The sequence below is a fragment of the Centropristis striata genome, chromosome 16, assembly GCF_030273125.1.
Source record: "Centropristis striata isolate RG_2023a ecotype Rhode Island chromosome 16, C.striata_1.0, whole genome shotgun sequence".
Taxonomy (NCBI): Eukaryota; Metazoa; Chordata; class Actinopteri; order Perciformes; family Serranidae; genus Centropristis; species Centropristis striata.
Genome location: NC_081532.1, coordinates 6,810,477 through 6,824,711, shown reverse-complemented (window position 1 = coordinate 6,824,711; position 14,235 = coordinate 6,810,477). Strand labels below are relative to the sequence as shown.

The window sequence follows — 14,235 nt, the reverse complement described above, 5'->3', positions numbered from 1 at the left end:
TTCATTGTTCACTTACCAGTATTCTTCACAGTCATTGTCTTGCTGTTTTTTAATACTTGCTAGTCTTTGGATTCTCCCTTTTTGTCTGTCATTTTTGGACATTTCTGCCTGTTTGACTGCCTGCTTGTGTACTGATCTTACTTCTGAATTAATTAATTACATCCTTTGACACCCCAAACCCTGAAATCACAGCTGTATTTGTGAGACAAGAAAAGCAACAGTTCATCATATCTTGAGTGTCATTTGGGCCTTTAAAGCTCATCTGAAAACTTTTCTAATATCATCTGACACAGTTTGATTCACTTTGACTTCCCTGCTAGTTTTCAAGACCACAGGTAGAAACACAACATGCAGCTGAATCACAACAGTTACAAATGTAACATGCTGTCTGTTAAGGTCGACTCTCTGAGTCTTGATTTTAGTTTGACATGATACACAACTCTGATTCCAAAGAAGCTGGGATGCTGTGTAAAAATTCGAGCGCGCAAGGCAGTCTGGGTATACCCAGGCTAGTGTAAAATGTTAATTAACACAGAATGTATCAAATTTAGAATTCAGAGTTTACTTTTACCAGCATGAAAGGTTATCAGCTTTAATCTCTTAAAGCGGCAGGTTTAGGAACAGGAGAAGGGTCAAGGATCAAAAAACTAAATCTGAGCCAAAGTTTATAGCAGTTTATACATTTATGAGACTTGATCTGAAAGGTAACATCTAGTTTCCTTAATTGAATATATTTCACAAAGGATAAAGAATTTATCACATTCTGTCTGATTTATATTTTACTAAGCATCCCACTTTTTTATCAGGACTTGTAATATAGCACACCTCAGAAATACATCTAAAATGCATAATGCACTATCTGTTTGCTCATAATGTGCAACACAGTAGCTTATGTCACATAGTGTTCTTTAGATTCAGTGTTTAAAGAGAAGAGAAATGTCTTCTGCATTCATTTCGGGGCGCAGAATCTTTTTTTAGTCAGTGAAAAAGACTGTGATAAGTGAACATCTGGAGCTGTAAAGAGGAACAGAATCAGACTCTCAGGGACATGAATATCTGAGTTTCACTCCACATTTGACTGGGCTGAACTTCATCAGGTTTCTGTAAGGTTGTGTTTCAGGGGACTGTGAAGGTGAGCAGTGGTGCATGTCAGAGTCTCCTGCAGCCATCCTGCAAGAAGATAAAACATTACTACTGTATTTATTATATAAAGGACAGTTCCAACATAAAAACCAAACTAACTAAAAGCTGGCACTTGATGTTCAGTCAAATCAATCAGAATCTCACCCTGAATGTGGACTGCCACTATCAGCAGGAAAACCAGCAGCATCTTCATTATGGATGTATATGTGTGTTTGAGAGAAAATAATTCTATCATGTATTAGTTGACAGAAGACTTGGGGCCTTAAAAGCCCCTGATGTGCAGGGAAGCACGACAGATATTCAAAGTAGAACTTCTGTGGGTGACACACACATGCCAGTGAGAGCTGTCTGTGTGTTTCTGCTTCATAAAGATGAATACTGCCCTCTGGTGTCAAACAGGAGGAAGTACATTCATTTGAATCATTCACATCATGGAAGAATGATGAGACAGTGGGCCCCTGGACACAGACATGTAATAGGGCCCCCATCCCTCCATTAGAGGAGCAAGATCCTCAGTGTCTCTTTGTGGTCACTTTATTTTTCTTTTCAGTGGTTTTGTGTATCTTTGAAGTCATTTTGTGTCACCTCGTGTTCATTATTAGAAATGTGCACTAACATCTTTATTGACCAAGATGACCCAACACCAAATATGACTTCATAGTTTTGAGTCTCTTTATGATCTTTGGGCTTCTGTAAGGTTGCATTGTGCCTCTTTGTGGTCTCTGACTGCCTTTCTGACATAGCCACTTGGATGAAGGCACATCACCTCCAGCGGAACCTTTCAAAAACTGAACTGCTGGTCCTCCCTGCTAAATCTACAATACACCACAACATCAACATCAAGATTGACTCCCTGTGTCTCGCCCCCACCAAGGTGGTGCGAAACTTAAGGGTGATGATTGATGACCAACTCACCTTTTCCAGTCATGTCGCCTCAGTTACCCGGTCATGCCACTTTACACTTTACAACATCAGAAAAATCAGACTTTACCTAACTCAACATGCCACTCAACCCTTGACACAAGCTGTCGTCATCTCCAAACTTGACTACTGTAACGCCCTCCTGACGGGCCTGTTAGCCTGCACAGTAAAACCGCTTCAGATTATCCAGAACGCGGCGGTGCGCCTGGTCTACAACCAGCCAAAAAGGTCTCATGTCACACTGCTGCTCATTGAGCTCCACTGGCTACCTGTTGCAGCCTGCATCAAATTCAGATCTCTAATGCTGCCTTCAAAGTTGTCTCCGGTACTGCTCCTACCTACCTGAACGCCCTGATTCAGACATATGCTACCTCACCACCTGAAGACCCAGCTCTTCAGAGAGCATCTTCTCTCCTAGCACCACACGATAATTCTACTCCTTAAAGAATCCTCACTAGCACTTATTGATGCACTAATGACTCTTATTGCACTATACCTTGATTGTTTGCTTTTATTCTTCCTGTAAGTCGCTTTGGATAAAAGCATCTGTTAAATGTAAATGTAAATGTTCTGCTTGATTTTTGTATCTTTGTAGTAGTTTTGTAGCACCCTGTGGTCATTATTTGTACTGGGTATAAATATCTTTATTGACCAAGATAACCCAGCACCAAGTATGAATTTGTAGTTTTATGTCTCTTTTTGGTTGTTTTGTGTCACCTTGTTGTCATTATTAGGGTTTCAATTGAGTTAACTGTTTTTAAATGATTTGGTTGTTATTAAAATAGTATTTCAAGATGGAGCAGTGTGAGTGTCAGCTAGTTACAGCAGCTCTTACACTCTCTTCTCTTCTTTACATAATGTAGCACTGATCATATCACCATGTCACTTGGTAAATTTTAAATGGGGTGCACTTATATAGCGCTTTTATCCAAAGCGCTTTCCACTACACACTACGCTCATTCACCCATTCACACACACATTCATACTGGTGGCGGAGGCTACCAGGGCACACTGGTGCCACCTGCCACCATTGGGAATTCATTCACACACCGATGAACGCAGCATTGGGAGCAATTTGGGGTTCCGTATCTTGCTCAAGGATACTTCGACATGCTGCCATGGTCGGGGATCGAACCACCAAAATTCCGGTTATACTGTAAAAAAACATAAACAATAGGTAATTAATAAAATTGAGGCAACAGATTGCACGCAATATCATTAATTAAATCTAACTATGTTACAAGTTGAGTTAATAACTTAACAGGAAGTGCCTGGCAATTAAAAACGGACTAATTCTATTGTGTTGGATTAATTCAAAATTCTCTTGATTTAGAATTACATACACATAAAGATTATATTTAATGTGATCAGAATAAGTAGATTCTATCTCAAACATTTTTATATAAAATTTACTTAAACAACTGCCTCAAAATCAAGGACGCCTTTATATTTAATACATTTTATCAAATATATTAAGTAAAATTAAATGGCTACAGAATAATTTATTACAGTGTACTGGACGAACGCCCTACTTCACATATTCCTTTACATATATACACATATTCATTTTTAATATATCTGCAATACAGAATGACTCTTGAAAAATAGGCAATATTAACAATAACTCCCAACAGCAGCCATGTTTGTATCTTGTGTTTATAATGTGTATGTAGTGTATGTATGTAAATGTATTTATATAATGTCTTATTTTCTTTATTTTTATATCTTTATATATTTGTCACCTACACCTTCAGTTGTAAGTACTGAATTTCTTATCCACTGTAGGATAGATTCATTATTCTCTATTTTTGTTGAATTAATGTTTTTATGAAATTTAGACATATATCTAACTTTTGATCGTCTTTGGTTATTAAATGATGATGATATTTCTATGACTGCTTTTCTGCTTTAAATCACAATGAAAAATACTGAAGAACAACTTGAAAAACAAAATTTCCGCCATGATTGAAATGTGCTGAGAATCATGGAATTATAAATTGTTTTACCACATTAAAACTTTAGTTAAATTGTCATAAAAAGTCATCAAAATGTGTCTATTTATTGATATAAAGTTATTAGTGCTTGTAGAGGTGACTGTCAGCTCTGTGTTCAGTGGTCTGTGTCAGAGTCTCTTCCTCTTCAGCAGCTGTAGTCGGTTCCTGCTGTAACAGCTCAGTGTCTCTGCAGTCTGACTGAGGGAGGTTTTTGTACGACGACAAATCACTGTGTGAACACATAGGCACCGTTTATTGAATGGAGACTCTGACAGTAATAAACTGCTGCATCTTCAGCCTGAACTCCACTGATGGTCAAAGTGAAGTCAGATGTGCTTCCACTGCCACTAAACCGAGCTGCTGTTCCTGATTCAAGTGTGCTAATAGATTTAATGAGGAGTTTTGGAGTCTGTCCAGATTTTTGTTGATACCAGTGCAAACATCTCACACCATTGCAATTCAAATTGACAGCCGGGTTGGTCTTACAGTCGATAGTGACAGTGGATCCTGGAGCAGATGTCTTTACTGCAGGCTGAGTCACAGTCACCTGACCGCTGCATCCTGCAGACACAAACAAATCCTTCATTTATCAGCAGAAATCAATGAGAGAAAAGGCAGCACATCATGTTTGAAATGTTGCTGAGTGAATGAACCTGTAAAACAGCAGCAGGCCAGCGTCCAGATGAGGATGGTGATGAGAGTCATGGTGGTTGTGGTTTCTGCTGTGTTGACTGACAGATCTGAGTCCTGCAGTGTTGAACTCACAGGACTATAAACCTTCTCAGTTCACTGGAGGATCAGCTGACCATGCAAAGCCTCCTCTCTATGGAAATGATTTCTCTGCTCTCAACAGACTGAAGCCAACGTGGGACACTAAATCAGGAGGAATACTGCTTGGATTTACACCATCCATCATCTTAATGGAACACAAGAAAATATTGATATTAGAAGTGAAGTTGAGGATTTAGGAATCAGTTTGTGTCCACTGTGGTTGGTATGATGTCAATATTTATTTTTCAATATTTACCTAGGGGATGAGAAACTGCTTTTTTACTTAATAATGTTTTTTTTGTCATTTAAATTTAAATGTAAACATTTGTTTAAACATATTTTTGTTTGCAGTCTTTCAACTGATATAAAATAAATTAGAATATATAAATATTTACGGGTTTGTTTTTATGTCTCAACAGTAAAAGTTACAATAATGATGAAAAATAATCTTTTATTTTGTCAGTAATTTCAAGCCCCATGAGTTAAAACGTTTTTTACATTAAATAATTTTAATTTTATCAGTTTTATCATAAAAACAGAGTGTTTTCAGAGGATAGATGTTTGTTCACAGTGCAGGAGGTTTTTGTACGGCCGCTTAATGAGTTTGTATCACTGTGGTGGACTTTTGGTGGAGGAACCAAACTCAGCGTTCACTGTAAGTACCAGAGATTTCTAATTTCTCCATCATTTAAGATTATGTTAAATGTTACAACATAATGTGATAAAACCTGAAATTATTTTGTATAATTCATTTGTTTTGGATATTTTTTTGTTATCTATTAGGCTTAACTAATGTAGCAGTTTGGTATAAGTATTGTACAGGAATAATGTTTTTTGATATTATACATGATTTTATTGTTAATTATATCTCAACCAATTTTAATTTCCTCATATTTAATTTTCATGATATATTGTTCAATCAAAATATGGTTTTACAATTTATAGGAGAACATTTTTAATGCTAAAATATAACATTAAATTATTATTTTTTTACTTTTACATTCAAACAGTTGTTAAATTAAATCTAAAATGCCTTTAAAACAAACGAATGAGTTTATATGTAGATCCAGTATCGCTGCAGTTTGCCTTCACAGTTCGTTAGTTTAAAGTGGTGAAAAGGAAGTGAAACTCACAGATGACAAAGTCTTTCACTGGATACAGATGTTACATTTTTTCAATAGAAAAGTTATTTACTGCCACAGATATTAAAAATTAATCCATGTTTTAATTCTTTAATTCTTCTCTGCTCTCCCCTCCAGCTGGCCCCATGCTCAGGCCCTCAGTCTCTCTGCTTCCCCCCTCCTCTGAGCGGCTCTCTGGGGCCTCGGCCACGCTGGTCTGCCTGCTGAGCGGCTACTCTCCTCAGGGAGCCGTGGTGAGCTGGGAGGTGGACGCTACAGAGGTGACAGAGGGGGTCCTGAGCAGCTCCGAGGAGGAGAAGAGCGGACGCTACAGCAGCAGCAGCACCCTGAGCCTGAGCCAGGAGCGCTGGATGGAAGGAGAGCTGTTCTCCTGCAGGGTCCTCCATCATGGCCACAGCCAGACCCGCTCCCTCCGCAGGAGCCAGTGTGAGGGCTAGAGGGGCTGGCTGAAGCCCAGGACAGCAGCTCTGTGTGTGGGGAGCAGGAGGAACACACCTGCTGCTCTCATCAATAGGAGTTTGAATGTTTGTAGAGGAAACTAAAGCTTTGTGTGGCAGAGAACAACAGCTGTAAAGTGTTGGACAACAACAACTTAGAGAGTAATGTGAGGAGCTCAGCAGCTAGATGTGACTGTGCTTCATGACTGTCATGTTGATGACTCGTGTTTTTGCTAATAAAGCTTTCACTGAATAATAACATGATGAAGTGTTTGGTCTTTTATGAAGAGTGGTGAGAAGTTAAATGTTGTGGTGGAAGATTAAAACCTGATAATTAATCATTGAGATGGACAAGCCTCTCCTTTTCAAATAGTTAATTGAAGATATATTATACAATAGTATAATATGATCTTATGAAAAGATGAAAAAACATGAACAGTGTCGTGACAGAGATTCTTCACGTGTCAGAAATCATGACTCAAATATGTGATCAAGCAACATTTGTCTGTTTAGCTGAGAGGAAATAGAGACACAACATGATATGTTATGTATGTGATTTTATAAGATGATAAAGTTTTTTTTATATTAAGTTATTAAAGTTTTTGCATGTTGAGGTGACTGTCATTATTACGTAGCTATAAACACCAAAATTACCCCCAAATTGTGCCGTTTTAGAGCAACACACAGACACTCTCACAGACTGAAGCTACAGTCCATTTTTATTTTTATTTAAATGTGGAAAGGTGTTGTTCGTAGTTATGACACTACAGAGAATCATCAACCGACGTTTTGTTGCAGGAATCATTATTGTCATTATGGGATAACATAAATGACTGGAATATGTCTTCTGTCTACCATGAATACCTGAGCATGTTTGTCAGACATTTTGCTAAAAATGTGGCGCTAAAGGTAAAGTCGTAGGTAAGCAAAATCAGTAGAATTCATCATCAAAAATTACAAAGAGATACATTAAATGTAAAACTTAACTTAAAAAAATACATAGGTACAGCACTTAAGTAAATACTTTATTTAATTAAATCAATCTAAATTCTGTACTGAGACTTCTATCTGTGGAAAATCAACACGTTGGAATAAAAATAATATGCAAACATGTTTCATGTTTCACTACCTTAAATTCTGAGGACAGAAGGTTAGAGGTCTAAAGTATGAAATAGTTTTCTTCTTCTGTTAACTTCTTGTTAACTTGATGAAAATAGGTCAGAATATATTAGTGCAATATATTAGAGTGAATATGTAGTTGGTGCTTGTAGAGGTGACTGTCAGCTCTGTGTTCAGTGGTCTGTGTCAGAGTCTCTTCCTCTTCAGCAGCTGCAGTCGGTTCCTGCTGTAACAGCTCAGTGTCTCTGCAGTCTGACTGAGGGAGGTTTTTGTACGACGACAAATCACTGTGTGACCACTGGGCCACCGCGTACACTCTTACAGTAATAAACTGCTGCATCTTCAGTCTGAACTCCACTGATGGTCAAAGTGAAGTCAGAGCTGCTTCCACTGCCACTAAACCGAGCTGCTGTTCCTGATTCACGTGTGCTCACTAATTTTATTAGAAGCTTTGGAGTCTGTCCAGATTTCTGTTGATACCAGTGCATTAAATCTCCAAGAGTACTATCTCTGTAAACAGCCTGGCTGGTCTTACAGCTGATAGTGACAGTGGATCCTGGAGCAGATGTCTTTACTGCAGGCTGAGTCACAGTCACCTGACCGCTGCATCCTGCAGACACAAACAAATCCTTCATTTATCAGCAGAAATCAATGAGAGAAAAGGCAGCACATCATGTTTGAAATGTTGCTGAGTGAATGAACCTGTAAAACAGCAGCAGGCCAGCGTCCAGATGAGGATGGTGATGAGAGTCATGGTGGTTGTGGTTTCTGCTGTGTTGACTGACAGATCTGAGTCCTGCAGTGTTGAACTCACAGGACTATAAACCTTCTCAGTTCACTGGAGGATCAGCTGACCATGCAAAGCCTCCTCTCTATGGAAATGATTTCTCTGCTCTCAACAGACTGAAGCCAACGTGGGACACTAAATCAGGAGGAATACTGAGGAATAAGAATAAGCAGTAAATATTTTTAAGTCATGCAAACATACTTTAGTGGCCAGCTGTCCTTGTGAAACAGAAAGGGAGAGATGAGGTGGAGTAAGTAGAGGCTACATCTCCCTGTGGACTGATGAAGAACATGGAGAAACTTTTGACTTTCTGTTCCTCGTCTCTCTGCTGTTTCTGTCTGAACAAAGTTCCCCAAAAGGCCTTTGTGCTCATAAATAGATGCAGGCTGCCCTCTGCTGGCTGTCCAGGTTCACAACAACTTCATACTGACATGAGATTGATTTTGTATTGGCTCCTTCACTTTAATCAGGATCAGGACATCAATCTGTTAATCAGAGATGCTTCAGCTGTGACACTGGTGGACTCAGGTGGGTCACAACAAGTTTGAATAAATCTCCTCTAGGATGCTCCTGTGGCAGATAAAATATAATAAAGTGTCCTGTAGTTCAGCCTTCCAGTGGAGAAAACATGATGCAGGTCCACACAGGCTGCCCTACATGCTGGGAAACGTCCCATGCTTCATTATGTCTTCATTTAAAGTTGTTTTTAAACCCTAAGAAACATTTGCTGGGCTAATGTGAGAGAATCCTGTCTCACTACTAAGGGCTTCTTAGGGAACTCAGGAGCTCCTCAGATTCAAGGGAAATGTTCTACCTAGTCAAGATAAGAAAAGATAAGAAAAAAGATAAGATAAGATAAGATAAGATAAGATAAGATAAGATAATCATTTTATTGTACAGATGAACCCAAACAGTAGATCAGGTGTTAACACATAGCATAACATAGACCTGCATCAGACAGAATTCTCACATTAACGGCGATTGTTGTTTCAGTACCACAGACAGCTCATGCGTAACAGAAAATGCGCAGATCATAGCCTACGGCAACCAGTTAGTGTGGAAACCAGTAAGGACACAACACCAGCCTTTAGACTTTCTGTTGTCTCACGCCAGTGTTTACTTGTCCTGTTTAAGGTTGAGCTGCCAGCCGTTGTGAGAAATAAAGCACGACGCGGTCCGAGCCGCAAATATAACGACCACCCGTGTCCGACTGGTCCCTCCTCCGCCCTACATCATCATAAACAACACAACGCAGAGTTTACATTTAGTCATTCAGCAGACGCTTTTATCCAAAGCGACTTATAGGAAGAAAAAATAAAACAATGAAGGTATAGTGCAGTAAGAGCCATTAGTGCATCAATAAGTGCTAGTGAGGATTCTTTAAGGAGTAGAATTATTGTGTGGTGCTAGGAGAGAAGATGCTCTCTGAAGAGCTGGGTCTTCAGGAGGTTTTTAAAGGTAGAGAGGGACGCCCCTGCTCTGGTAGGAACTGGTAGTGTGTTCCACCAGCGGGGAACAAGAAGTGCAAAGAGTCTGGATTGCTTTGGACCAACGGGGGGCAGAGCCAGGCGCCGTTCATTGGAAGAGCGCAACGGTCGTGAGGTAGCATATGTCTGAATCAGGGCGTTCAGGTAGGTAGGAGCAGTACCGGAGACAACTTTGTAGGCGAACATTAGAGATCTGAATTTGATGCGGGCTGCAACAGGTAGCCAGTGGAGCTCAATGAGCAGCGGTTTGACATGTGACCTTTTTGGCTGGTTGTAGACCAGGCGCACCGCCGCGTTCTGGATCATCTGAAGCGGTTTTACTGTGCAGGCTAACAGGCCTGTCAGGAGGGCGTTACAGTAGTCAAGTTTGGAGATGACGACAGCTTGTGTCAAGAGTTCCAGGGTGTGGAGAGGCTCATCCCACACGGGCAGGGTTACAAATACAATTATACATTTATTTCCTTTCTTACATACATGTTTATATTTTTTTGTAACAAAATATGTTTTTATCAAACTTGGCTGGGTGGGCCAGTGAGTAAAATGGGCGGGCCAGTGCCGCCTAGGCCCATTACTGGCTATGCGTCTGGACTACAGATCTCGAGAAAATTATCTTGTTATCTCAGGAAAACAACTGTCTTTTCCCAAGATAACGAGATAATTTTTTTTCAAGATCTCGAGAAACAAATTAAATTAACTCGTTATCACGAGAAAACGGAGGGAAAAAAATATATGAATGCATGGCCGTTTAGGGCTTCCGTAGAAATTAACTCTTAAAGCAAGATAAATTAAAGCTGCAAGTAGCGATGAACTGGCCCGAGCAGAGTGCACTGCAAATTATTTGTTTCTTGCCAATATAAAAAAATCCCTTTAGATTTAGAAGTGTTTGATATTTTAAAATCATCTTTGGTTATTAAGAGATGATTATATTTCTTTGTGCTGCTGTTTCCACTTCTAATGAAAAGAGAACATTTTTGAAGAACTATGTCAAAAACTTATATCACGTCATGACTGAAATCAGAATCATGGGTGAGTAAAGTTAATCTAAAATAAAGGTTTAGCTAAATTGCTTAAATAATTAATAATGAAAAGTGTCTTTTTATTTCATATATGAAGTGATTGGTGCTTGTAGAGGTGACTGTCAGCTCTGTGTTCAGTGGTCTGTGTCAGAGTCTCTTCCTCTTCAGCAGCTGCAGTCGGTTCCTGCTGTAACAGCTCAGTGTCTCTGCAGTCTGACTGAGGGAGGTTTTTGTACGACGACAAATCACTGTGTGAACACTGGGCCACTGTGGAAACTCTGACAGTAATAAACTGCTGCATCTTCAGTCTGAACTCCACTGATGGTCAAAGTGAAGTCAGAGCTGCTTCCACTGCCACTAAACCGAGCTGCTGTTCCTGATTCACGTGTGCTCACAAATTTTATTAGAAGCTTTGGAGGCTGTCCAGATTTCTGCTGATACCAGTGCATATAATCTCCATTGCTATCTCTGTAAACAGCCTGGCTGGTTTTACAGCTGATAGTGACAGTGGATCCTGGAGCAGATGTCTTTACTGCAGGCTGAGTCACAGTCACCTGACCGCTGCATCCTGCAGACACAAACAAATCCTTCATTTATCAGCAGAAATCAATGAGAGAAAAGGCAGCACATCATGTTTGAAATGTTGCTGAGTGAATGAACCTGTAAAACAGCAGCAGGCCAGCGTCCAGATGAGGATGGTGATGAGAGTCATGGTGGTTGTGGTTTCTGCTGTGTTGACTGACAGATCTGAGTCCTGCAGTGTTGAACTCACAGGACTATAAACCTTCTCAGTTCACTGGAGGATCAGCTGACCATGCAAAGCCTCCTCTCTATGGAAATGATTTCTCTGCTCTCAACAGACTGAAGCCAATGTGGGACACTAAATCAGGAGGAATACTGCTTGGATTTACACCATCCATCATCTTAATGGAACACAAGAAAATATTGATATTAGAAGTGCAGTCGAGGATTTAGGAATCAGTTTGTGTCCACTGTGGTTGGTATGATGTTAATATTTATTTTTCTATATTTTCCCAAAGGGAGATGAGAAATTGCCTTTTATCTTTTTAATCTTTTTTTCTCATTTAAATTTAAATTAAAACATTTGTTTGAGCATATTTTAGTTTCCAGTCCTACAACTCACAACTCAATACATTTGGAAAATATAAACATTTTACGGGGTTGTTTTTCTGTCTCAACTGTAAAAGTTACAATAATGATGAAAATGAATCTTGAATTTTGTCAGTCATTTCAAGCCACATGAGTTAAAACATGTTGTACGTCAAATCATTTTAATTTTTGCAGTTTTATCATAAAAACAGAGTGTTTTCAGAGGATAGATGTTTGTTCACAGTGCAGGAGGTTTTTGTACGGCCGCTTAATGAGTTTGTATCACTGTGGTGGACTTTTGGTGGAGGAACCAAACTCATCGTTGACTGTAAGTACCAGAGATTTTTATTTCATACAACAAACAGATACTATGACTTTTTAATCAAGTATTTAATGAAATGTGGTCAAGTTCAGTGTTTTTATTTTTGTGATTTTTTTTGTTATTTCATCAAACTGACTTCACAGTCTGAGAAGAAGCTTTGCAGAGATTAGTATTAATTCAGTATTGCATGTAAAGTTACAATTTAATATACAGCAAATATATATAAATATTTCAATGCTATATTTTCATTACTTACTTTGAATTTGTACATTCTTGAATGATTTTAAAAAGGAAAAATGTTTATTTAATACTTCAAATCATAAAAGTATGTATTATAATTTTGTTTTTATTTTTAAAATATCAAATAATTAATTGAATTAAATTTATAACGGGGATTCATGTTGAAAACAAACATGATTTTACCAGTAAAAGCAGCTTCTCTTTTTGAAATTTTGAAAATTTCTAATTTCAAAATCTTAAAAATATATAGGTTATGTATACATTATGTGATAAAACCTGGAATTATTTTGTATAATTTATTTGTTGTGGATATTTTTTTTTATCTCTTAGGCTTAACTGATGTCACAGTTTGATATAAATATTGTGCAGGAATAATGTTTTTCTTTTCATATTCTACATCATTTCATTGTTAATTATATCTCAAACGATTTTAATTTTCTCATATCTAGTTTTCATGATATATTGTTCAATCAAAATATGTTTTACAATTTACAGGAGAATATTTTTAATGCTAAAATATAACTTGAAATTATTATTTTTTTTACTTTTACATTCAAAGAGTTGTTCAATTAAATCTAAAATGCCTTTAAAACAAACGAGTGAGTTTATATGTAGATCCAGTATCGCTGCAGTTTGCCTTCACAGTTCGTTAGTTTAAAGTGGTGAAAAGGAAGTGAAACTCACAGATGACAAAGTCCTTCACTGGATACAGATGTTACATTTTTTCAATAAAAAGTTATTTACTGCCACATTTTGAAGCAGATATTAAAAATTAATTCAAAGGTTAGTTATTTAATATTTTAGCTACATTCAAAAATTAGTCAGGTCGCAATATGTTGTCTAATTATTAGTGATTGATGATGAGTGCCACAGAAGAAGATTGATGACTTTAAATGACATCAAGTTTGATGATGTAGTTTTCTGTGTTAAAGCCTCATTTCCTCCCATGTCTGGGCTCCTCTCCTCTGTCTGATCTCAGTATCATGCACACAGTTCATCCACAGTAGTGTTGACCTCTGTCATGTCTCATAAGTGTCTCATGTTGAGCTGTCTGTCCTCCAGTCAAGTTCATCTGCTCCTTGTGTGTCTCTGCTCTCCCCTCCAGCTGGCCCCATGCTCAGGCCCTCAGTCTCTCTGCTTCCCCCCTCCTCTGAGCGGCTCTCTGGGGCCTCGGCCACGCTGGTCTGCCTGCTGAGCGGCTACTCTCCTCAGGGAGCCGTGGTGAGCTGGGAGGTGGACGCTACAGAGGTGACAGAGGGGGTCCTGAGCAGCTCCGAGGAGGAGAAGAGCGGACGCTACAGCAGCAGCAGCACCCTGAGCCTGAGCCAGGAGCGCTGGATGGAAGGAGAGCTGTTCTCCTGCAGGGTCCTCCATCATGGCCACAGCCAGACCCGCTCCCTCCGCAGGAGCCAGTGTGAGGGCTAGAGGGGCTGGCTGAAGCCCAGGACAGCAGCTCTGTGTGTGGGGAGCAGGAGGAACACACCTGCTGCTCTCATCAATAGGAGTTTGAATGTTTGTAGAGGAAACTAAAGCTTTGTGTGGCAGAGAACAACAGCTGTAAATTGTTGGACAACAACAACTTAGAGAGTAATGTGAGGAGCTCAGCAGCTAGATGTGACTGTGCTTCATGACTGTCATGTTGATGACTCGTGTTTTTGCTAATAAAGCTTTCATTGAATAATAACATGATGAAGTGTTTGGTCTTTTATGAAGAGTGGTGAGAAATTAAATGGTTATATGAGTTCA

General features: G+C 39.0%; 4 gene segments (V, D, J or C); 2 read left to right on the top strand and 2 right to left on the bottom strand.

The window, feature by feature from the left end:
- The first annotated feature begins 5,552 nt into the window (after window positions 1-5,552).
- LOC131988633 (Ig lambda-2 chain C region-like) lies at window positions 5,553-6,667 on the top strand. The segment is given in 1 exon segment: window positions 5,553-6,667. A coding segment is annotated over 1 exon segment (312 nt).
- Window positions 6,668-7,811: 1,144 nt separating this feature from the next.
- LOC131988387 (Ig kappa chain V region 3381-like) lies at window positions 7,812-8,281 on the bottom strand. The segment is given in 2 exon segments: window positions 7,812-8,137; window positions 8,230-8,281. Coding segments are annotated over 2 exon segments (378 nt in total).
- Window positions 8,282-11,062: 2,781 nt separating this feature from the next.
- Window positions 11,063-11,529, bottom strand: LOC131988386 (immunoglobulin kappa variable 4-1-like). The segment is given in 2 exon segments: window positions 11,063-11,385; window positions 11,478-11,529. Coding segments are annotated over 2 exon segments (375 nt in total).
- Window positions 11,530-13,074: 1,545 nt separating this feature from the next.
- LOC131988578 (Ig lambda-2 chain C region-like) lies at window positions 13,075-14,036 on the top strand. The segment is given in 1 exon segment: window positions 13,075-14,036. A coding segment is annotated over 1 exon segment (312 nt).
- The last annotated feature ends 199 nt before the right edge of the window (window positions 14,037-14,235 follow it).